This window comes from Parus major, chromosome 1 (assembly GCF_001522545.3).
Source record: "Parus major isolate Abel chromosome 1, Parus_major1.1, whole genome shotgun sequence".
Classification (NCBI taxonomy): domain Eukaryota; kingdom Metazoa; phylum Chordata; class Aves; order Passeriformes; family Paridae; genus Parus; species Parus major.
The window spans coordinates 79,596,102-79,622,462 of record NC_031768.1 but is presented as its reverse complement, the minus strand read 5'-3'; the positions used below and the strand labels follow the sequence as shown (position 1 = coordinate 79,622,462).

The 26,361-nt window shown below is 38.9% G+C and overlaps 1 protein-coding gene across 2 annotated transcripts in view; it reads right to left on the bottom strand.

The window, feature by feature from the left end:
• Window positions 1-26,361, bottom strand: part of NOX4 (NADPH oxidase 4) — a 110,462-nt gene that overhangs the window by 52,672 nt on the left and 31,429 nt on the right. For both annotated transcript variants that reach the window (XM_015644620.2, XM_015644629.1), the window contains one exon: window positions 15,458-15,518. In XM_015644620.2, coding sequence (XP_015500106.1) covers window positions 15,458-15,518 — 61 coding nt within the window. The remainder of the gene's footprint in view (window positions 1-15,457; window positions 15,519-26,361) is intronic.

Below are 26,361 nucleotides of genomic sequence, written 5' to 3'. Positions count from 1 at the left end.
CATTATTTACAAAGCTATTGAAAAACCCTGAAAACTAGTGAAAATCCAGAAAGTTGGAAGCTATATATAAACCCTTCACTTTTTATATTTATTTAAGGGAAATAGATAAGCCTTTACAGAAAAGCAAGTGGACTCTTCATTTTCTAAGGTAAGTGAATAAACAGTGATCATCCATCCCTTCAACTTTTTATAAGGAATTCAACTAATCATTACATAGGTCTGCAGTGAACTTCCAGTCACTCTGGACCTGTGGAATACTCCTCCTTTCTTTAAAGAAAGTCTGTGTATGCCCTGCTTTCCCTTCTAACCTTCTTTTGCATCCTAAAAAGCTTCTTATCTTTTCTCTAGCTATGTGCCTACGTGCCTAGTAGTTCAAAATCACTCTCCTTCTGATTCCAGCATCAGCAAATCCTTTTCCTGATGGAATTCTAGGTGTTTTTTGTGCTTCCCAAAATTAACTACTGCAACATCAAAATTAGCTTGGACAGATTTATTTCTACATAAATCTCCCTTATTTACACTACACATCTTGCATGATTTAGATACCTAAATAGATAACCATACATCAGCCAATGAAGAAACAGAGCAAAAGGCAGCTCTTGTCCCAGGAACCTTAAAAGGTTGGAAGATGAATGATGGGAAGGAAAAAGCATCACTAGTTTTGTTTCAAAACAGGGAGGAGAGATTCTAAAGACTGTATTTAGACTGCATTTTGCATGACTGACCAGACAAGACACTACTGAGTGACCCAGGCTGCCTGTTAGCTACGCTGCCAGACCCAGGTGTCCCTGACAGCCAGGGAAGAGAAGCAGACACAACAACAAAGTCAAGCAGTCTTGATGCTCACTATGGAGTTAGAAATTCTTCTGGAGGTTACACAGCAACTCCCTGGTGGAGCTGGGAATTAGCTGCCTGCTGGAGTTCAAAATAATCAAGGAACCTTAGTCAAGGAACATTTTTTGCCTTAGAGATAGATACTTAATATACTTGAAGACTATTTCTGTCATGACAGTAGAGCTCTTTCCACAACTCAGCTCTTACCAAGTGCAACAGTAAAACATGGTTTCTAAACAACACAAAGCTTCAGTTTAAAGGAATACCTTTATAAATACATGCTGTGAAGGAAACGTTATTTATGCAGATTTTTTATAGCACTGCATTCTACAGTTGCTGCCTTTGGCCATGAAGGGCTGTACTTTGCTTTATGAGTTCCCCATGAGCAAATGCAGGGAGGCTCAACTAGCATTTCCTTCACTAGTCCTGTACATTCCTCTTTCACGACAAGCCAGAAGAAATTATTAGACACCAGTATATCTTCTTGGGCTTTAAGATAATGTAGTGACACTTGCTCTAAAAAGTTTTTATTTCATAGAAAAAAAAATAGTCAAACTATGCAAAGCAAGGGGAATTCAACTGACTCTTTGTAACTTGCAGTCTGATACAGAAACTGGAGAAACAACAATCTTTCAAAAGCTACGTGGAACTTTTTAACACTGAAATGGAGCTACTATCCAGCTGTGCAATTACTGCAGTACTGTCCAGCTCTGCACATCCCCAGAGGGTTTGCCTCTAAAAGTCTGAGCAAAGGCACAGTTCATCACGCTGTACTAATTCACAACAAGGCCTCCTTACTCTAATATCTGGGTTCATTTGCCGACACATCTATGGAAGAATGATCATAGGGTAAGACTCTTCTGCTTTCAAGCTTTTCTATGTCAGTGAATCTCCTGAGTGTAAGGTGGTTTGTCTATTAAATTCTTAGACTTCTTTTTAAAACACTTGCCCAGTCCCCATGTAAACATAATCCATTCCCTACTCTTTGACAAGTAGTTCTGCATGTTTCTCACCTAACGCATGAAGATTCATCACCTTATTTGCTCTGAAATTTCACTGGCTATATTTGATGGCCAAAAACTCTGATACTGGCAGAAACTGTGAACAGTCACACACCTAGTCTTGCAACATTATGCATGATTTTGCAGACTGTGGCTACATTCCCCTGAATTATGTCTTTTTCAGGCTAAAGAGTCCCTGCATAGTCAGTTATCCCATGTTTGGAAGCCTCTCCACACTTTTGATCATCTTTGCTGTTCCTTCCTGAATCCTGGCCAGTGTCATGCCTGAGTGATGAAGACCAGACCTGCACACAGGATTGAAGTCCTGGTAGCACCACAGAAACACCCACCAGCTGCACGCTCATCTCCTTGGCTTTAGTCTCTACTCCACTCCTAATAATTTTTCTCTTTATTGCTGCTGAGCACTAAGCTGATATCTTCATGGAAATAGTTAACATGACTCCACAATGTTATTCCTGGGCTCCCATGGTTCCATCACTGCCAGCCATGTGTATTAGCTTGTCACCAAATATATCAACCAGCACATACCCACATGCATACATCCACTGGTATTTTAGCAAGGTCTAAAAATAGATTTACAAGTGTCATATATTTTATACATTTGAACAAGCTACAAGAACTTTTCATTAAACAGATTAATATGGCAGTCACAAAATAAGGGAATTAATCCTGTCCAAAACTGAAACTTTGCACCATAACAAAACCACTACCAGTCACTGTGAACTCATTCTTGGGCTTTTGCCTATTCATATTTGATGACAATTTAAACTGTAAGCATGGGACCATTTCACCCTCTCACTAATACACACACAACTTCATCATTACTCTCAGATAAACTAATAAATTACTGTATAATAACTATAGAGAATCACAGAATTGTTGAGGGCAGAAGAAATCTTAGGAGATAATCTAGTCCTGCTCTAAGCGTGGTTAGAAAGAGCAGGTTGCTCATGGCCATGTTCACTTGGGTTTTATGTGTCTCCAAGGCACGAGCTAGATGATCTTTAAGGTCCCCTCCAGCCCAAAACATTCCATGATTCCAGGACATAATCAGCAGGTCTGCTTGTGAAAAAAACACAAACAGCAATATTTTGTGCTGTTCCCATGCATTGCCAACTTTGGATAAAACTGCAAACCAGTGTCTGTTTGACAAGAGGGACACAGCTGGTTAGGAGACAACTGTCTGCAGAGCTGAGAGACATGTGGGGTAAGACTCTGTCCTGAAATAAGCTTCATACAGGCTGGGGCAGGCTAAACACTGGCTTCTCTTAGTTGGGGAAGGGATGAGAGGAGAAAGGGAATGCCAAAGAAAAATGGAGTTTGTGAGAGAGAACGGGAGTTTCCTTGTTGATTCACCCTCACTCACAGCCTAGGAATATGAAGCAGAGATGGCCCAACCCTCCACCAGCAGCCTCGAGCAGAGCTGATGATCTCCGATGCTGCTAATCACCAAGCTTAGCTGACCTTAAGAGAGATCATTAGGCATAACTTGGCTTTGCTCACAGCCAGGCTGCGTGAATACCTGCACAGAGGTGCTAAGTTGTTCCCAGAGGGGAAGCTGCACTGCGCTGGATCCAGCACGCGAGTGAACCGCGCTGACAGACACCCTGTGCGGGAAATGCCTGTCCAGCCAAACACCGAGCTGAACTGAACTGCTAGAAATAACAGCAGGGCTGCAAGAAGGAAACACAAGCAGAAACAGGGTACTAAGGGACTCCATTGATACCTAAAAATCATTTCCCGTGTGTTTTCAGCCTCTCTCAGAGAACACACACAAATTCTTCTCCAAAAGCCCTAGTTACACTGAAGCATTACGCAGGATAATGTGATCAGAACTCAGCTGGATTCTATTTCCTATATAAATTTTGCTAGTCAGCTGGGGATGATCCACTGGGAAGAAATGTACATTTTTTCCAAAGATCTAATCACATCTGAGGCTCCATTTCTTGTAACATATCTCAGAGGGCAATATCAAAACCTTAGCAGGAAATAATTTAAATGACTGACAAATTAAATGAGACATTAGATACTGTTTCCCTCCTTTTTTTTTTTTTTTGATAGGTGATAAAGTGCAATGTACACAAGTATATCAGAAAATATATCCAAAGCATGGTTTAATTTCACCCTGATGTGAGCATTTCTGTCACATCTTCTTACATTTGAATTAGACAGGTCATTCTTGAGAACTTAAGCCAGACAACTGCCTAAATATAAACTACTACATATAACCTAGTCTGGGTAGTTTTCATTTATTCTTAATTCATAATTTTTTACAAATACCTGTATTTGTTGACTTAGCACTAGTGTAGACTTTTGTTAAAATATGCTGTGGGATTTCCTATGAGGTTGTCACCTCCATCTTTCAACAGTAATGTTATGAACATAATGAAACATTAAACAGACATTTTTTACGTGGCAGAAAGTTGGTTATTACTCAAATCGACAGAAAAAAATGTATTGAACAGGAGAGGAAAGCTGAAAAATTTTACTATGCAGTACTAAACTGATAACTATTTCTAGAACAAAGAACGAGTGGTTTAACATGATTTGGATCAAACAGTTCCTCACATCACTGTAAGGAAATGACTTGGCACATCCTTTTTTGAAAAAGTGATTTTGCCAGTTTCTGTAAGTATAAACTATCATTAGATATCAGTTGCCAGTCACGACCTGGCATATAACAATACATCAGTGCACCATCACGAAGTCAGCACTACATAATGACAGAAATGATAAAATCCTCTTCATGCAGACATGGCACGTTCCGGTGCATATGTGCTGGGAAGTATGGGACACTTTTAAAGAAATATTCTCTCTTAGCAAATTTTTGGATTAGGGAATTGCTGCTTTTTTTGGAAATTGCACTAAGAAAATTTCATTTGCCATGCTTGTTAATAACAGGGTACAATTAGCATAATCCCCTCAACCCATTAAAAAATGAAAACATCAAATAACAGAAATTATAGAAATGTCTTTAATTAAAAATTTTGCTTTTTTCAAACCAGTCACGGCTGAACTCAAGAGACACTCAGCTGACACAGTGGAAGTGAAATCCTTGAGGGAAAGCCCTGTGCCGTCAGGCTGGCACCAGTCACTTGGCAAAGCACAGCAAAGCTCCACAGCTTTGACTTTGAAATGTACGTGGGTGTCTGTGGCATGTTCCTTGAGGAAATGGCACTGACAGTGTGTTTAATGCATAAGGGAATATGTTAAATTTATGACAGGAGATAGTTCTTAAAGCTGCTTGTTGCAGGGAAGAGCACAAACTGCCCACTGATTTATTTTAATTTCATATAACATGAGGAGGCTTTTTGGAGGCTGTAGGTGTACTTGTTATCACTGACAGTACAGTAGAATCCTCACAGCAGACACTCCAGCAACACCCAAAATAGCCAATAAGCTCTAAAACTCCTCCCCTCCCCAAAATCCCCCTTCAACACTGAAAGAAGTTGCTGCCACCTCCTCTGAGCGCCTTTTTCTCCAATACATATTAAAACACTAATATGTTTACTTGGATCCACAGACTTTCCAGGCTCTCCCCAGCAGAAAAGCATTCTCTCTTATTCATCATCATGGTGTTCCTACAGAATTTTAAGTTTCACTAACATTTTATCTTATATATTTTCTGATTCCAGGTAACTCACAAAGCTAAGCAGTCATTCACTCATTACCAGCTTCTATATGTAGAATAGCTTCCCTTCAAACTACTAAGAACACAATGATGCTTTCTGTAAACCATTGTCCAAATTGTACTCTCTGTAGATAGTCTAACATTTCCAACTGAACCATTGTTTATCAAGAATATTGAGATTATAAGAGAAAAACGGTATCAAAATTTAAAAGCCACACCCAAATGCTGAAAGTTTAGGGATATGTGTGGGCACGTATACATCAATAAAATGCAGTACTTCATGAAAGTCATAGTTAAGTTTTCTCACATGCCCATCTCTTTTCCCAGTTTCCCTGCCAGAAACTGCACTCTGCCAAGATGTGAGTGTGTCTCTCTCCAGGAGAGAGTGAGACCATGGCATATTACAGCAAACATATCCTAAGCTGGGAACCCAGCCAAGAGAAGATAAAGAAAGCTGGAGACATACAAATCCTAAGAGGTGGTTGGGAGAGTGTTTACAAGTGATATTATTGGCTTTCAGACAGTATTCCTAACCATATGAATTATCTGAGAAATTATTAATATTTTTCTATTAAGAAGTTAAATTAACTTATTTTCTTTTTTAAGAGGTGTTATATTTTATTCATTTACTAGGCAATTTTATTGTTCATATTGCTCAAGGAAAAATTTGCCTTAAAAACTAGCCAGGAATGTTATTTCATTTCCTTTTCTTTGCTTTGACTTTGCTGCTTCTTTGTCAAACCTGCTGAAGGCACTGCATGCCTGGAAAACAATATGGTTTTTTCCAGCTGTTTCAGCTGATCCAATGAAAGATATCACTTTTTCCTACAAAATCTCCCTCTCATGAAATATTATGTCATTATAATGTACTTTGGTTTTATCTGCTACAAATGTTACAAACTATATTAGTAAGAGTCATTACATGCTTTTTGAAACAAGCTCTGACACTGTGTCCCTGTTTTGAGGGAAAAAAAGCTTTAAAGAAAGAGAAAGAGGCAGAACAGGAACATGCCAGAGCTGCAGAAATGTGGGTTGTAGTATCAGTGGAATGAAATACACGCTGCACCCTGCCCATCAGCTGCTGTACTACATACCAAAGGGCTATTTATTGCTGTCACAGCACAGTCTACTCCATGTACCACAATGCAATATCCTTTGCATTTTAGAAAGTGATTTCCAGGCTGTGAATTCCCTCCTAGTTTCTCCTCACAGCACTTTAGTTAATATTATATAATTGAGTCCTTTGTATCAAAGAAATGCTACGTTCAGCATGTAGCAACCACCATTTCAAGTCTCCCTCAAAATTAGGATGCACTAGTCATTAATTTACTTTGCTGCATCTTAAACTTTATAGTATATTCAACTTAAAGCACTTCTGCCTCACTGCTTTTTGCAATTTAAAGACCTGATGAAAGGAAAAAAATGGGCTTTAATTGCAAATTAATTTAGTGGACTGACACTCACAAAAGGACGTCTTTATATTAAAACATGGACTGCACTGGCAGTCTGACTCCATTCCCACTGGGAACTTGCCTCCACCTCTGTGTGCTGCACCAGAGTATCCAAACTTTGAGCCAATAAGACCACGAGGTTCAAAGTTGAGTACAGAGCTGTGATTAGCATGTATTTTTGTGTGTGGCTCATATAAAATGCGTAGCCATAGATATTTTAAACCAAACTCTTCCATTCATAGTAGATGCCAAAATATCTGTTTGGAGAAGCTGTGGAAATTTGCTGTTGGCCAGTTTTCATGATGCTTTCAGAGCAGATTCTGAGGTTTAGATTGATTTGTTTCTTTAAAGGAAAATGTCAACTTTTTTTTATGCTACCACATACACCTGAATCCTATTTTTGGACTTGATAACCATACAAGTGGTTGGTGGCAGATTTTAATTAATAATATTTATGATTTAAAGGGATCCTTCTCCAGGGGAATATTGGGGCAAAAGAGAGCTGTGGTTGTAAGATGCCCCTTGAAAATTCTTCGATCATAAACTATTTCCTTATGGTGGAACTCAAATTTTCCAGCTTGTATTTGATGCATCTGAGAAAATATGCATATACACAAGGACAGGACTGAGCAACAGGAGGAGGTGGCACACAAATGGAAAACTGAGTTGCAAGCAACTGTAGGGAACTGATGGTAAAATTTGGGATGTAGGATTTGCCTCTCACAAACACAACCAGCATTGATTGTAATGTATTTTGGAATGGAAAGCCATTTTGCAACACGTAACTTCTGGTTCGAGGATGACTGAAATTCAGGGTAAAGACATGTGGCTGGCAAAAAGTGGAGTAAATATACTTAAAGAAAGAATGAGAAAAAATACTGCAATAAAGGAGATGGGCTATCCTAACTAGCCCTTCAAAGCTAATATTACACCAACAAGCAGTTATACAACACTTGTTGTGAAAATAGGAAACCTCATTTGACCATGTTATTTGATCACAATGACATTTGCAATGTTGTGGGAGTTTTAATTAACTCCTACAGAATTAACTGCTGAACTCAGCACAGATTCTGAGCTAGTGTTGGCCCCTCTATCCCTTCCAATCCCAGCACCAGAAGAAATAAGACAGGTATAAGAGAGTAAGTAGAATAAGACAGGTAGAAGAGAACAAGGGATAAAGTGCAATACAAGGTAATGTGAAGGTCAACCACCAACATCACTGGTGGTCTTCATGAAAAAGAGACTTTGAATCACACACAGAGAAAAAACCAGCAAGGCTGCAATTGAAAAGTAACCCAAATTCTGTATTTCAAGGGAATGCTAGAAGTGGAGAGGGTGCAGGAAGCAAAGACAAATACAAGTTCTCAAAACTTGGATTTAATACAACAGATAATCAAATAGAAGGTTCAAAGGTGCCATGTTCATTTTCTGTACATATTTGCACACAAATGGGCAACAGCTAAAATGTACACACATTTCCTAGTAGTTGCTGTTGCACTGAAATGAGGAAAAAAGAAAAAAAGAGAAAGGAAAAAACAAAAAAAATGGGAAAAAACCCTAGTAAGTCATGTAATCATTACAAAGTTGAACTTCATTTTCACAAAGAGCACAAAAAGAGCCCATGAAAGGTTGCAGATGAAAACTCTGTAGAACATTACAACCCCAAGGTCATAAAATAATAGAATACAAAAAAATATAGAAAATAAAAAAATATATAGAAAATAAAATATAGAAATTCTGAGAAACTATCAAGCATCACACAGGATTTGGGAGGATGTAAAGATAACTGTTCCTTCTGATCATAAAATTTATAAATATCTACAGTTCCAACACAAGTTTTTCCAATTATTTTTTTTATGTTCTAAAGCTGAAATAGATTTTTCCTCATTAACTACAACCATTTTTACAACCTTTTAGAAAAGGATCCCAAAAAGAACCATTTCAAAATCTACTTATAAGATATTTTAACCAACAACTTTTAGTTAAAATGTGGTAACTCACAATTCCAAATCTGAAATGTGTCTGTTTTTTTCTTCTGTCCCCAAGGGAGAAGTAACAATAAATGGAACAAAGCTAGACATTTGGCAGGGATTCTTCAGCAGAATTTGGATGCCATCTAAGAGAATCTATTACCCAGGGGAGTGCAGAATGCACTATACATGAAGAGCTGGTATTTCGATGTGAACTCTCTAGAAGGCATGCTTACACAAAGGAACCTGAAAATCCAGCCAAACTTTGTATATTCAGTGCTTGAAGCAGCTGTGTACCTCTGCACAGAAACTGTGCAAGAACGAGTCTTCCCTAAGCAGACATTATTAACAGAAAAATGGTGAAACACAGACAACTCCAGAGCAGCAACTTTGCCTTCTTAAGCACAGCACACAGTGATTACAAAACCAGATATATGCCTGGGAGTCCATTCAAATACATGTCCTAGAGCTTTTCTCTCTTGTAATTCTATTTTCAAAGTGGAGAGCTTTATGCTTTTTTTTTTTCACTACATTCATTTTGATTCTATCAGCTGCTACATGCTAAAAGTGCTCCACAGGCTTCACTCCTGTAGCTCCTAACAGTGCTGAAAATGTCTGAGGCATGACAAGAAATCCTGCAACGTTGTGTTCTTGGATCACTTCTTAACTACAGCAACAGCCACATATGCAGTGCATAATGTATCAAAGGATAAAAATAAATTTACATCACTGAGTCATGTCATTTTCTATAATCATTACATAATTAAAAAGTACCTAGGATATGCAAAAACGTGGAAGTTTACAAATAACAGGGCACGTCAAGAAAGGACTTCTGTGTAGGAGAAAATTTCCTTCAGTGTAATTCTCACCCAAATATCTTTTTTTCTCCTCTAGACGCAAAACTCATTAACTGTTCAAATTGGATTTGACTCAAGTTACACTGTTTTTGGTACTAAGTCAGCAGGAGTTCAACTAATGTAAAACAATCCAGGTCTGTAGCCAAAAATTCCAATGTGTTCACCTTCAGCATTAGTTCTTTAATCAGAGGAAAAGGGCTTTCAACCCCTTTTAGTCAGTAAACTAAATCTCTGTTCTCTGTTTTCTTCAGTCTCTTAATCCTGCCTTTTATTGAGCTTTTTTCAGGAATAAATAAAATAAATAATGAAAGTTAACGGAAATTAACAATAAAATTAGTATTCTTTACAGTGCACTATGACTAATTATATTGTTAAGGCATATTAACTTCCCAGTAATGTAACCATATCATTTTATTACTAATGTCAAATTATATTAAAAGGAAACACAATTAAACGTTTTTAGCACTCAATTCTGGTATCTTCCTCAGAAGTGTAAGACTCCCTGACAATACAAAAATTGTTAGCCATAAAATCTATCAGTGGAAAATAACACCTATCTCATCTCTGTCCTGCTCTTCCAAAACCACACACAGATTTTGCTGGAACAACTGACAGCACCACGTCATTAACACCTTTACACCCTGCCAGGAATCTCATAGAATAACTAAACACAAAAAAATGTTACTATGGAATGGAAAAGGCCCAAATCAAACAGAGCTTGAGGTAATAGCAAAAGAGTTGACCAAATGTTCATCACTAGTGAGTAGATATTTTTTAAGAAACTCAATAGCAGTTACAGTGAACCTGGGACACCACTGTCATTTCCTGTGGAATGACTTTGTAGTCTTATTATTCCTTCTTAGCATCTTCTGTTCCACCCATTCCCTCAGTCAGAATCAAGATCTGCTAAACACAGAGTACATACTAAGTGATCCACTACTTCAATACATCTGCTCTCAGGGTTACTGAATGCAACATACTGCCTCTTTGCTAGACCCTACACTTGATGAGAAGTTCCAGGTAAGGAAAGGAATGCACAGCCTTGGGATGCTTCAGGCATCCCCTAAATCAGGAGCTGCAAGAACACAGTCATGCAGATACTCCTGACAAACTCTCCCAGACTAGGATGTTCAGATCATTCTTTCAGAGGCACTTAAAAGGTATGTCATTTTCTTCTGCTGATCAGTGTGAGATAAATACTTAGTCAGTCTCCAAAATTCCAAACAACTGCCTTTCCTTTTTGTTTTTTTTGGGGTTTTTTTCAGTTTAAAAACAAGCAATTTGGGGTGTGTACTGTTTGCTGCCTCAGGTCTTACTCCATAGGGAATTAAACAAGATCCATGCTTTCATACATTTGCTATGCTCTGGAAAATTGTTGCTTTTAACTGAAAAAAATTGTTTGTTTGTTTTTCCCTCCTGAAACTTCCAGTCCAAAGCTGAGCCTTCCAGAAGAAGGACTGTGGCAATATGTGACAAAAATTCCCATCATGCCATGTCAGGATTCCAAATAAGGTTGCCTGTACCTGAATGACCCAGTGACCAGGCATAACCTCAACTGCTGCCAAAAAAAAAAACAAAAAAAAAAAAAAAAAAGAATATATAAAGAATATATATATATATATATCAGTACTCCATAATCTGTCTGTTCTGGCTCTATCTGGATAGCCCCTGTACACGTCACCACCACCTGCTGCCATGACATTTAGTAACCTATAGGACAGAACTCTCCTATTCAATGGGTGGTACTCAAGTGCTCTGATGGCATCGCCACAATAAATATCAGGGTGCTCAGGACAAGCCTTGGAAATGTCTCTAGGAACACAGACAACTACACAGCAGGATAGTGTCACTACTAAATACAAATTAAAAAAATTACTGCAGAGCACAGAACAGCATCAGAGCTCTAAACACAGTGCCACATCAATTTGTTCCAGCAACACACAGCAACATTACAACAATATTTCACTGCCTTAAAGCATGCAGTTCACCTCAACCCCTCTGAGTGCTGTGTATTTGTTTTCCACACAAACACGCTGCACGGCTTCTGAAGCAAGTTATTTCTGCATCATCAATATCACTTTCTGTCTCACACCCTGAAGTTTGTCTAGTGAATGAGACATTGTCTTGATACACTGCCATGTCTTTTTTCACTGCTGTCAAGTTGTTGGATGTGAGGCATGGCCCATGGCCTCTCTTTTTCCCTCCAGAAGTGCCAGATGAAATGTCAGCTTTAAAACTAAACAAGCAGTAGTACTTGAGGCAGCAACAAGGACAGAAGAGACACAAGGCTGATAGATGACAACACTAAGGACAAACTAGACAGTAAGTGAGACAAAAAAAAAACTTGAAAAAAATTGTGTTGTAAATACTAAGCAAACAATTATTTCAAAGCTAAAGGAAAAACAGGTGACCACAGGTACCAAGAGAAGCAGAACAGATATTTAGAAGGGGTGTAACAAGTCCAGCTTACTAGCTCTTCAATGCATCACACAGCTCTGACCCATGCATGAGCCACTGCAGGACCCTCAATGTTACTGCATTATTTAAACACCTGCCAGCTCAGCCTGGGGAAGCCACAGAGGTTCTCACAGGCTGACTCAGCTCTGCACCACGGGGCTAAACCAACCTGCACATGTGCAGTCACCACAGATCCTGTAAACACATCCTAACTTGGGCACCCAAGGCTGTCCAACTAATCCATGTTCCACAGACACAGGTTACACAGTGCCACAGAATATTTTATTAATACAGTAAGTGCTGACTTAAGTAGTCACATGTCAGCACAAGAACAGCAATTGCATAATCACAAATCCGTTTTTAGGAAGGCCTGTGATAGCTGTTCCCATATTCGCAATACCCATGGCACATGGTAAAAGATGGAAGGAAAAACCAAATTAGAAACATTTATATGGGAAAAATCACTGACCAGTTGCCAATTAACTGAACTACCTACCTCTGAGGCAGCGAGATAGATATCGATATAGATATATGGATATACACTCTTTACAATGAATGAAGAGGAAAAGGCATGCTTGGGGCCTGGCTTGTCTTACCCTAAACTAGACATATAAACAGGTCAGAAGTCCACAAAGGGAGCTATGGGAATTATTTCAAGTGAAAATATGTGCTTCAAAGGCATCTGAGGGCACATTACAGCAATATCAGTGCCTGTGTGTCTGTTTTCTGTGATGAACATGAAATTTAAGCACTGTACAGTTATTAATACCACCACAACACATGTGAGAAATAGGACAGCTCAGATTTGTATTGGAAAAGGATGTGGGTGCTTGTATAATGGAAAGAAAATTTGTGCTTCTATCTAAATGCTTCTGAGGGGGGCAAATTTAGGTGTCCTAAACTCAGTTCTAAACTCAGATTTCATTTGAATGGAGCATGAAACAGGGGTCTAGATCAGCAGTTGGTTTGCAAAGGTCTCAGAGCTACTGTTTTTGTAGCTTCTTCCCCTCTTACCTGCTTTTTCTGTCCTATATTTTCCATGATTCAAATAATTGGTTTTAAAAAGCAAGTAACAGTACTGCCTGAAAATCCACTAAGTATTGGCTCTTACGCAAAGCATTACTTCTAGGATGACTGACTTTTCCAAAGGCTGCTTCTTTCAGCTTATTTTATTTAAAATCTAAAATTATATACACTGGGATATGGACCATGCACTGCAATATGGGCAATAAATGACTTCCCATCAACAGCAACTACTCATCAGGAGCTGAAAATACTATTACCCCTTTTCTCTTGACATGCAGTTGCTTTCTCAACCTACAAAACAAGGTATTCTATTGCATTTTCAAAATATCAGAGACATTAAGAGACTTCATCTGAAACAACTTGCAGAATTGGTTTGCCAGCAATCTGTACTCCCTCTCCTGTCCTTACAGTGAGCGGCAGGAAAAGTTGCTTCACCACATCTCCCAGATGCAGACAGCAGCAGCTAAAGCTATGCAGAGGACAAATACCTCAACCAACCAGTTCTTCTCTGCATTTCATGGCATATCTGCACTTCTCTTGCATCCATTTAATTTAGGCTTGTAATTGAGTTCTCTGAAATAAATCGTCAAGTCTCTTTGGCGTCAGGTATGAACTGTTAGGGATGGGAGATGGCGATACAAAAGAGAATTTTAATAAATAGGATAAAGGCTGAGAGAATAGGTCATGAAAAGAGCTCAAATGACAGTATGTCTCATAAAAACTCCTCCAGTCTAATATCCTGTCTGCAGGAGCAGCCTTTAGAGCATGCTTAAGAAAGATAATAAGGAACGTGGCAAATATAATAATCCTTCCTCAAACAGTCAGAAGATTAGAGACTATTAATTGTCACAGGGCTTAAGGGAATGAGTGAGAACAGGGCTCCATGGTACTGATGCAGCATAAAGGGCTGAGTAAACCATCTGCTTTTCGACAGCACATTTGACACTGGGAGAGATATCTCTGTTTAGCAGAACTCCTGCAATAAACGGTGTCTGTAATGTGACGGTGTCCTGAATATCACACAGTCCAACCTAGACAGACCTTCCTTTCAGTGGAGACTATAGATACTGACTTGGGAGAATAATACATAAATGCTAAAAGAGCATTCACACCACAGAGGTAATCAAAAAACTGCAAAGATGCCACTTATTTTGGAAAAAACATTTAGCAAGTACTTCTCCATCCCACTTTTTCAAATAGCCTACTGTCAATCTCACATGTAGGAATGATGCTAGACAACAAAAGAGCCTTCACTCTGAGGTAGACCAGAGGCTGATCTGCCCCTGTCTGGCCAACACTTCAAGCAAGAAGAGAAAATCAGGGGGATTACAGAACACATGTGCGTATGGCAGTGCCCTCTCAGCCTTTGCCTATTGAAGTCTTGCAGAGGCAAGTATGTAGCCAGACTAGAAAGTTCAACAAATATGCAAAGACTTATTATCTCTGCATTGGTCTAATCCCTTTTAGGGCGACAAGCTCATTTGACTCAATTCCACAAACACACAAGCTGATACAAATTAACATGGAGAACACTTCTTCATAAGAAATGAACCAGACACTGCTGTGTATCTGTTTTCCTTACAAGGAAATGCTATGCTGAGCAAGAACAAAGTCAGACACTGAGGAATAAGGACAACTAGCACTTGAGTATACAACTGTCACAGGGAGCACCAAATTGCCCTGCTCCTCTGTGGGGAATGCTGTCTTACACGCCTGGTCTGGAGGACATTCAAAGAGCGATGGAAGAGCATGGAAGAACATGAAAGCAAACCTGTAATCTCAGTGTACCACAGGCGTTAATTAACCTGGCTGCCATCCAAACTGCTGGCATCAAAATCCGCTTATCTGGGAGCTGCACATTTCAGCATTTCTGCAGACACTACTATGCACAGAGGCACTGCACTGCACAGGGGTAGCAGGCTACCCAAAAACAAGAAAAAGAGGCAGAAATGGAAGAATGCTGAAAATTATTACAGTGCAATAGAAGATCAGTTAGTAGTTGGAAAAACATGTTATTTGAAGAAATGGCACATCTGAATAAAGCAGGGATTGCATCAAGAATGTAATAAAAACAACTTTGGGAAAACAAGCATGAACAATCTCTAGTGAGAATACATCAAAGTCAAGGAACAGTTGTGCTGAAGCCAGAAAGTGAGAACAGTTCAAGTAAAGGCATTTGTCTCTGAAAATGAATTGTTTTTCTACATACCTGTCCAGTCTCCTACTACTTTTAGGTGGACCCCAAACGTTGCTTTGGTATCTGTAGGGCACTAAAAATATTAAATATATTAAGCACCACTTCTGAGTAACAAAAAAAACCTCCAAAATGCATTCAAAGTACAGTTGTTAAGACAGAACCTGGTGTAAATAGGTCATTCCTAAACAGCCACACCAACAGCTGTACCCTTAAAGAAGCAAAGCCTATAATCAACACAGCTGGGGAAGCCAAGCATGCCTAGAATCCATTCAGACTTAACCCTTTCTTCTGGTGACAGAGGAGTCTGGATGCTTGCTTGGGGGTATGATTTGGACCAGCCACTTCACTAAGAAGTACTCAGCAAGGATACCAACAACAGAATGGAAATACTCTTCTACTATTCAAAATTGTCACATCATTCAAAATCAGGAACTGCCCCACCAGTCTTAAGGCATTTAAGACATTTTTGATTCTTGAATGTCAAGGCCCACATGTTCAAGTTGACCATTCTCATACAACTGATCCTTTCTTCTAAATGGAAACTGAGATTCTGCTGCACTTCACAAGAGCTTACAGTTTGCAAAGGAAAAGCACCAGATTCCATGGAATATCATAAAAATCATATTGCAGCCACCATTCTCACTCTATAACACATATGCCCTCACTTCAGGGCTATTGACTGTAACTGCCTACACAGGAATGTTTTCACTTACAATCTTATCCACACCATGGTATTTAAAAACCTCCAGTCAAGGACTAAGGACCCCCCTCACTTTGATTCCTTGCTAGCTAAGGGGAGTCCATTTCAAATGCACTGCCTGGACAGCTTTTGCAGGTACACCAAATGATGCACACATAAACAGGACAAGCAACATTACTCAAGAAAAGATTCTTCACTTTCCTTCTATAAACCAACACCACTGGTGTCTTTTTGATAAGAGATACTAGTCCTGACTTCTGATGCCTTTCTTAGAACCTGTTAATGATCAATCCAAGCTCTATCATGAAACCAATACCCAACAGGTGATGTTCTGTCCCTTTTCTACTTTTACTCAACTACTAAGGGCAAACAGGAGTTTTGAGGGAAGGGCTTAAATTCAAGGAACACATCTATAATATAAATAAAAGGGACCCAGGTAGAGAATCCATGCACCAAATATTCATGCACCACACTTAGAAAGACATTTCTTGGCTCTGTTCTGGACCTTTGCCATAAGTATTCCCAAGATAATCTAGTCTGGGCAGTGTGAAACCACTGACCTCAGGGCTGAGAATCAGTTCCTGTCAGTTCTGTATTTAGCAGGAGACACGGGTAAAAGGTTAGTATTAGCTACATCTTGTAAAACCTAAACAGGGAATACAAAGTACCAGCCCATTACTCTATTTTCCTGAAGGGGAAGAACACTCCTTTTACAACTACTGATTACTAGGCAGATTTATATGTAACTCTTTATTATGTTCCAAGTTTTCCTATAAAAATGAAGTACAGAAACCTAGAGTCCCAATTATTTCAGCAAGTCTTAGTCTTCAAAGAAAAACAGCATCAAGGAAGGGATGCAGACAAACTTCACACAATGAGGCCAGTATTTGCTGTCTTATTGCAGTATCTTTCAAGACTAATTCTCCATATAAAAGCAAGTAAGCAGCCTCTCAGGTGGAAAGTTGTATACTGGCAGCAAAAAGGTCTGTTCTGGAGGCTTTTGTAGGGTTTTTCATGCTGGGCTACCCCAGGGCTCTCTCTCTTTCACAGGATGTTGACTGATTTTCTTAGTCCAACTGTTCACCGAGTCCCAGTTCAGCACATCTTCCACAAAATTGTTTGTTATTCCCTGCTTCCACAAAGTTAATGGTAGAACACCCCACCTTGTCTCCTGCCAGAATAGGTTCAAACCTGTTATACTTTACCTCACCCTTATGACTTACTCTTTTCTGCACTACTCAGAAAAATTATCCAGTAAAAGTGAGATTTATTTCTCTTTAGGAAAACTGTTTTGATACTTATAACTAGCTATGAGACATCCTCATAGCATTCTGGAAAAACCTCCTTGTGCTGCTAAATCTTACCAGAAGAAACATGCCCATCTGGGCTACACGGAGTGAATATTCCCCAGTTTAAGAGAGAGAAAGAATGTGGGTGATCCAGCAAAGGGCCACCAAAGCAGTGAGAGGATTGGATAACCTGGCATTCAAAGAGGGGTCAATAAGGAAATGTGCTTGGGTAACCCCACAGAAGAGAAGCTTTGGGGAGATGTCTGTCTGCCAGTAACTAAAAAAACTGCTATAGAGAAGATGAAGGTGCTCTCTCTCTTCAGCACCGTGCATGGCAACAAGACAACAGACCAGAAGTAAAAGTTGTTTCAGGGGAAATTTCATCTGGATATAAGAAAAGTGTTCTGCATCATGGAATAAGCAGCCAGGGAAATGGTACAATTTCTCCTGCTAATTCAGCTTCACACGACCCTGAATAACCTCATCACAGCCCTTGCACCAGAAGGTCGAACCAGATGATCTCCACAGGCCTCTTCTGACTTTCAGACTTTCCTATATGCCTATAATTTTATCTTTGAAATTTGTATTTACATTTTTTTTTTTACTGCACAGAACACTTATTTTACCTCTTTCATCTCTGTAAACACAATTAAGACTCTATAAATGGTGGCTTTTTCCAGACTGTTGGAGAATAAATTCCACTAGCTTAAGAAATATTCAAAGGCAGTTTTTCAGAAGCTTAATCATGAAAATGGGTAAATTTTCCTGTGTTATTAACAGACCACTGGGAATGTGTAATGAAGTGCAATGAAAATATTCTCTTATATATTTAACCTTCATGAAATCACAGAATTGTATGATAGCTGAGACTAGAATGCACCTGTGGAGATGGGCTACTTTGATCCCCTTGTGAGAGCAGGGTCTGCAAGAGCAGGTGGCCGAGGAGGGCATCCCATTGTACTCTGAATGCCTCCAAAGATGGAGACTCCACTTGTCTCTGGCACACAACCTGTGCCACCCTCAGAGAAAAAGTGATGTTTCTCTTAGGTCCAGATGAAATCTCCTATATATCAGTTTGTTTTGTCCTGTCACTGGGTGCCTCTGAGGAGACTAATTCTATTTTCTTCACTTGTTCCTCAGTTCAGCTTTCTCAGCCTCTCCTTATAATCAGAGATGTTCCATTTCCTTACTCATCCTCATGACTCTTTGTGCTTCAGTACATCCATGTCTCTCTTGTACTGGGAAGTCCAGAACTGGGCAAAGAGCTCCAGGTTTATCTCTTACCAGAGAAGGGTCACCTCTCTCCATCTGCTGGCCACACTCTCCCTAATCCAGCTCAGGAAGCTTTCTCTGCCACAAGGGCACATTGTGGGTTCATGGTCAACTTGGTGTTCACCAGGACTCCCTTCACCGTTTCCAGCCAGACAATTCCCATCACGTGCAAGTACCTGCGGTTATTGCCTTGGCTAAATAAAGGTGTGGCAAAGTGGCCTCAGAAATGCATCATGCCCTCTCTGAGGCTGTGAGCAAAACCAATTAAAATTATTTTGAAACTGTGTTTTGGCAAATAACATTTCGATTTCTCCCTGCAGCTTTTAACCTGAGTTAAATTCAGGTTAAAATTTAGGTTAAATTTTACCCTAAACAATCCACTGTACTATATATATAGAGGACTACATGCTGCCCCTTACTCTTCCTTCATTGCCAGTACACTGTCCAGTGGAAAATTATAAAGATTAGTCAATCACAAAATTTTTAAAAAAAACACCTTTATCTTAGGTCCTTTTCCTTAAATCAACCTTGTTTTCCAAAAAGGGAAATCAATAACTTGAATAGTCTGTAATGAGAAGAGAGAGTAGAGAACATTAAACTAAAGGTCACAAGTGCCTTTCAGTAATTCTTTCCACATTTTGAACTTGTTTGCTGCACTCATTTGATTAAAATGCTATGATACACAAATTAACTGCTGCAGATACTGTAATTACATGAAGTAATGTTCATCTTATTTTAACCTCAAGTGATCTATGCCTTTAACAAGTGAAAGATTTTACAGGTATGAATGTCTACATTAATTAGCTTATCTGCCAGTATTTGGCCCTTCTCCAAAAACAACTGGAAGCCACAGGAAATTATTTAATAGAACTGTGCAGATTTACAACCTCAGAGAAACCAAACTAAGTTCTTGGCATTAAGATGGAAGAACTTCCTCAGTTAACAATGCCTATTTTTGTATATATTTTCACATTCAATTAAATTATAGTGTTTGATACGTAGACAAAATTTAGAGAATACAGATTGTTCTACATCTTGATAAAAAAAACAACTTTCCATATATTTTTTTCATTTTCTTCTTCAAGCTAACTTGGAATACAAATGCAAGTTATCACACAGGGATTGTGCAACAATCCCTGGAGAACTTCATGCTTCTAAATCACTAAATTAATTACATTCACCAGTAACCATAGCTCTACTATCTCTATTCCAAGATAAACTGAATAATTCAACTAATTTATAATACACTACTAGATTAATACATACTTGAAATATATTTTATTTAACAATTTTATATTGTGATCACGGTTCTGTGTTGTCCTCTGCCTTGCTTTTATATGAATGCAAAGTGAGCAAACTAATTACTGTTAGATCATAGCAGTTCTACTTTATATCCACTGTATCGTGGCCCCAAGTTGCACCAGGGGAGATTTAGATAAGATATTAGGAAAAATTTCTTCACCAAAATACTGGTCAAGCATTGGGACAGGCTGTTTGAGGAAGTGGTGCAGTCATCATCCCTGGAAATATTCAAAAGACATGCAGATGTGGTGCTTAGGGACATGGTGGACGTGGCAGTGCTGGATTAATGATCTTTTCCAACCTATGTGACTCTGTGATTCTATACCAGTACAAAGCAATGGAGAAATCTGTGCATGAGAGCCCAGAACAAAGCAATTGAAAACTATGTTATGAAAATCTGTGCTTCTAGCTTAGAGTACCCTGAATATTTAACATCACTCTTTCAAATCCTGTCCAGAACAAGAAACAAGACAAACCTTACTGAAGTTATTTCAATGTTATTAAATACTATTCAGTACTTTAAAACAGTCTTTTTAGGCATTGGGGTACAGGGAGTGGGGTAAGACAACAGCAAACTATCAAGAAAATAGAAACTTAATTCCTAAATGTTTCCAGTTCTTCTGTCTACCTCTATCATAAGGACTGTGAAGCCTCTTTAGAGAGGTGTTAACTTTTGATTACCGACTATCACAGAAATGCAAATGCATGCACCAGGGTAACACTGAGGAATATCTGTTATCAGAAGAAAGGAGATAAAAGGGATGCCCAAGTTACATACCCCCAATGGCTCTGCAAATAAAGCTCCTTACAAGTTCCAGTGTAGATACTGCTCTCAAGTAAACTGCACCACAGTAAACATCACCTTCTGTATTTGGTACTGCAGCAGGTGGCCTGAACAGTGACCAAAATTACAAAGATCTGTGCTACAGCTGAAAGAGCAAAGCATCTGATTGGGGGAATTAAAAAGCTTGATGTGGGATTTGTTCACATAAAAGGAAACTCCTTCAAAGAAGTCTTTCACTTTGAGGAAAAAAGCCATGATATGATCCTAATATGGATTTGCAGATATCCTGACAGGGACTGCAAACAGTGCAGAGACCCTGTTTCCATGCTCCTGCCTGCCAGGGTGAACCAGCTGCACAGCAACCCCTGATTCACCAGTCCATCCTTGCTCCAGACTCAATGAAACCGTACTCAGATCAAGAGAAACACATTAGAGACTTGGCATATGTGGAAAAGAGGCAGAAGTGAGGGGGAAAAAAAAGAACTAAACACAACCAATGTATTTTTCCTCCTGTAAAAGGGAAAAAAATAAAAAAGAGAAAAAAGAAATAAAATGTTTTCAACTTTGTCAACTGACAAAGAAAATATCAACCTTGGAAGCTCAGTAAGCTGCAGCTTGTCTGGTTTCACACAGAACTGATACAAACATTCCTAAAATGATTCATTCTGACATTAGAAAATGGAGCGGAGTGATGACAAACACAGGCATGCTATGTAAAGGTAGCCAAAAAATAGTAGCTAGACTTCAGTCTGACTCATAGGAGGTGAACTCTGTAACACTGGGCTATCCCTGTTTTAACTAATTAATCCCATAAGAAGCAAATTTCAGAGAAAAAAAAAAGTTACTACATGGAGTTATTCTTTTAAACACATTTCTGCCTCAAAGGCTTGGAGATTTTTTTAAATGTCTCTATTTATTTCTCTGTTTCATGTTATTTTACAGATTGGATTTTGGTTGAAAGCTTTTCCTGTTAAGAGACTTGGCCTTGCAGCTATCCTAATTGAACTGGCAGACATCATAACATCTTGAATGTGGGGAAATCCTAACCGTGGAGAATGATTTAAGTATCTGGGGTTCCAGGATGATCAAGGCAAGACCACCATGCCTCACACACCCATGGCTTCAGCCAAAGCTCTTCCACAGCAGAGCCAACTTCCAACAAGCAGCCCAGCAAGCAGCTGCAGTAAAATATCCCAAACTCTTCACTTTCCCTTGCCACATACTCGCTGCTGTACAACCTCAGACACCTGCAGTCTAGATAGTGGAAAAAACACACCATAACACTGCAGGATGTATCACTGGGCAGCTGCAGTTCCAAGAAGGATCATTCTGGTCATCTGGGGTCTAACTTCCTCTGTAACACAGACCATAAACCCACACCCACTAATTCCCCTGAGTCTGTAGCTCAGCATTTGCTAATTCACTCCCTGCAATCTCAGTTGTTAAATTGCTTTCAGTGTTAAAAATTATCTTTGTTTTCTTTAGATCTCGATCTATGAGATTCCTGCCTATAAAATCTACATGTTCCTTTATTTCACTCTTGCACCACAAGAAAATGCAAATTTTTAATGTAGTGTTGTCTTAGGATTGTAAATAGACCAATACTTGTAAAAAACACACAGTATGGCATAAAACAAATTGCTGAATATATAATATGAAAATTCTTCATTTGTTTTCTAGCAGGTCTGTAATAGTCTAACTACTACTCTATTGCTGCTACGGATGCACTACAAAGGTAAACTTTTAGAGACTAATCAGCATTTCTTTTCCTCTGTAGCTCAACCAAGGCAAAAAACTTGCTGACTACCCTTTCACCCCAGCAGGCACATTATTGAGTCATAGAATGCTCAAGTTGCAAGGAACCCATAGGGACCAACAAGTCCAGCTCTCCATAGCAGAGAAAATAAAAATGTTTCAATCCCAGCAATATTCAGCCTATATAATTTATGCATCTCAAGTTGCTGGCTCAGGGCAAAAAAAAACGAATCACAACATTTCAAGATGCTCAGGATGCAAGCCTTTGTCCCTGAAGGAATAAAAAGCAGAACAATGTTTCTGCCCAAGGCTGCCTCTCCAGTTCCTACAAGGGTACACGGACACATTGCCAAGCAGAAATGCACAGAATTAACAAACATAGGACAAGGAAACTGAACAGCACAAAAAGGTCCAGTCATCCCCAAGCAAAACAATAGGCCACCTCCAGGCTCATGACAGCTGGCTCTCGGTGTAAGACACTCATGGAAAGAACAATCAGAGGATCAACAGGTTTTCCAGCCGGACCACCACCACCTTGAGGAGCCGCTGTGTCCCTCTGAACTGCCCTACCAGCACACACTGTATTTTGCCAGGCTAAAGCAGAGAGCCCCACCAGCCAGATGGTCTTAATTTTAGGAAAGAAAGAGGCAAGGCACTTAATTTTCTCTAGTATTTTGTCCACATGCTAACTGTATTCATGCTTAAAGCTTCTGTTTAGGTCTTGTTTTTGTTGTTTGTTTGGGAGGGGGGGAGGTGTCACTGGTCTTTTTTGTTTGTTTTATTTTGATGTTCTCCTGAAGTTCCTAGACCTTGCTCTAACCTGACTTAGCACCTAAACTAGAAGCACTGTCTCTGATGGGAGAAAACACATTTCTCTGTGAAAGTCAGTACATGCTTATTATGTATTGTAAATTTACTTCCATCGAATCAAAAAACCCCAAACCCTGCTTATTAGAGGGATCTGCCACCTTCTGTTTAAAGTATCTGGGGAAGGAGACCTTGGGATTTAGTGAACTTGAGTGTAACAATTTCTGTGTTCCCTTCTCACCAAAAAAGTCAGATTTGAAAGTTTAAATAAAAGTCAGCGTTTACGTAGGGTTTTTATACAGACCCCACAACTATTAATCCCCAAACCAAACAAACAAGTCTAAGGAAGTACTAAAGACATCTGCAATATTAATCTAGTCTATTTTTGTTTTACTTAAATTCTTGATCAAACAGCTGCTAGATACTCTACATCTATGAGGAGCAGATAAGCTCTAGGGATTTCTTTAGTTTGCCAGAAAGATACTTCACAATTTCCCTAAACGCTCTGCAAATCATCTCATAAAGACAAGTTTCATAACTATTTGCACAAGATATTTAACAAATCTTATTAGAATGTCATCATGTTAGATTTTGTTTTTATTGTATTTATCTGACAGTATGAACTTAGCTCTTGATGTCCTTACGTACTTTTTACTCAGGCACCCTTCCAACAATTTTTCCATTTTTTTATGAAGTATTTCAGAATTTGGCCCCTAGGCTTTTCCTGTTGTGGATAGTTTATTTCTTAAGTTTACAGTGCAGGGCACATGTTTCTCCATCATCTCCTTATGCAGTACAAAACTTCAGGCTTAAAGAAGCTTAGAGCTAAAACTTCACTGCTAAACTATTAAGATATTCACCAATTTTAAATGAATCCCTGGATTACCCAGGGATAAAAGACAACTCTGGGTATACAAAACACTTGTTTTCTTTTACAAAAGCAAATGTGCTACTTCTGATGTTGTTTATACTGAGTATAAAAATTTGCTGAGACTTTCTGACAAGGAATCAGGCCCAAAAACATAAAATGTACAGATCAAGGCCACCACCTTGTAATGCCATCATGTCTAAATCCAGACACCAAACAGAATTTAATGGAGATCCAGAGGTATTGAGGAATGAATAATCAATCTACAAAAAAAATCAAACCTGAACGAAACCTGTGAAGGTAGAAAATATATGAGTAAGTAATAGCTCTGAGACTTTCAGGTACACTATATAACTTGTCACGTACATTCAGAAACCTCCCAGGTAATTCTTCTATCTACCCTAAGAGTTTGTCTGTCTGGGATTCAATATTACTTTACTAATTTGGATACTAATCAAGTAAGTATTCTTCTTTAATAATATATACTTGGATATGAGTCGATCTGAGTATCTGCATATGCAAACTTATCCTCTCTTAAAATCCCAGTTTTGACCTGTTAAAAAATGCACACGTATCATCTTCCCTCTGGAGTTTTCTTATTCATACAGAACACTACAGAAGAAAGGGAAGGAAGATATTGTGCTACAAAACCTCCTGATGTGATCTGCTTCAAATTAACCATCTGCTCAAAAATATGGAGGACCAGCAAAAGGGCAGAACTTCCTGGAGCTTTTTATTACCAGACTCTTCCAGTTTCTAGCTCAATGGTATTTAAACACAGATTAAATGCAGCACTAAAGATCAGGTGAGATCAGAGCATGCTTTGACATGGGAAAAAGTTTCTAGTTTCAAGGAATGTTTCAAACCTCTTGTTGCTGGTAGTTGGTCACTGCTTAGCTGTTACCAGAACTCGAATCTAGACATTGAATGAAGAGCCAAAATTCTTTGAGATTCTTTGAATTCTGAAGAATCAGTCCCCCAAGTTATTAATAAAGCACATATTTCATAAAGTCATGGAGCCTCAAGGCTGGGATCTTTGGTTTGACTTGTTTTGATTTTTTGCTTTCTTTGTGCCATTTCTGAGACACTTGTCTCTTTTAACTCTATCTTGTGAAGCTACTAATCAGTGGATATGTAGAGAATGTCTCATACAGACACAGGAAAAGCTCAGCAAGTGTTTATGCAAGCTACATGAAAATATCTTTAGACACATGTATGTGGCAACTGAAGATAAAAAAAAGGCAAAAAATGAAACTTAAGGATATTCAGACTTTAGCTCCAAGGGGGAAACGGGGGCATGACAGCAGCCAGTGACAGCCAAAACTGTCAAAACTTTGGAATAACTGATGCTGCAATTATGGATGTTTATTGCAAAACAGAGCTCTCCCAAACCAAACTTTAGATCTGAGCCATCTCCAAATTTAGAAGGATTCACCTCTTACTCTTGTCCTTATTTCCAAGTCTGTTACAGTCTAAATTCTAAATGAAGTGATGTAATTCCTTCCTACCTTCCTTTGCCACAAGAAAATCAACACTACTGAAATAACAAGGTGACCGAGCTTTATGAGCTGCTGGGAGTAGACACCAGTCTAGAGAGCCAAGTGGTCTAAACTGCAGCTCATGAGTTTGTGCTTTGACTCTGTAGTGGATTCAGCAGAGACCTCATGAGAGAACCCAGGACATCTTCGGAAGCACTTACAATCTGCAAAACACAAGGCTATTTCCATGAAGCTTACAACTAATCACTTCTTGCTAATGCAAGAAATTCCAGAAACACATTAGAAAAAATTACTTAAGACACTAACTTATATTTTAAAAAGGACTCTGCTTCCAATGCCATACATTAGAGAAAATAAAAAAAATAATAAAAAAAAAGAAAACATGCAGTCATGGATTCATGCTCCTGCAAATCATCAGTAACACAGTTAAGTGTCTGGAAAGAGAGGGAACTCAACACCAAGGGGAGAAATGTATGATGGAGATGGGAAAAAAAAACAATGCCACTGTAAACTGCAAGCCTTAGTCTCCTCTTGTCCCTACAGGTTAAAATTAAGAGCAACCAGAATGATGTTGAAGGATATGAACACTCTCCAAAACATAAAAAAAAAATAAATAAATAAGATTTTGAGGTCTCTAAAG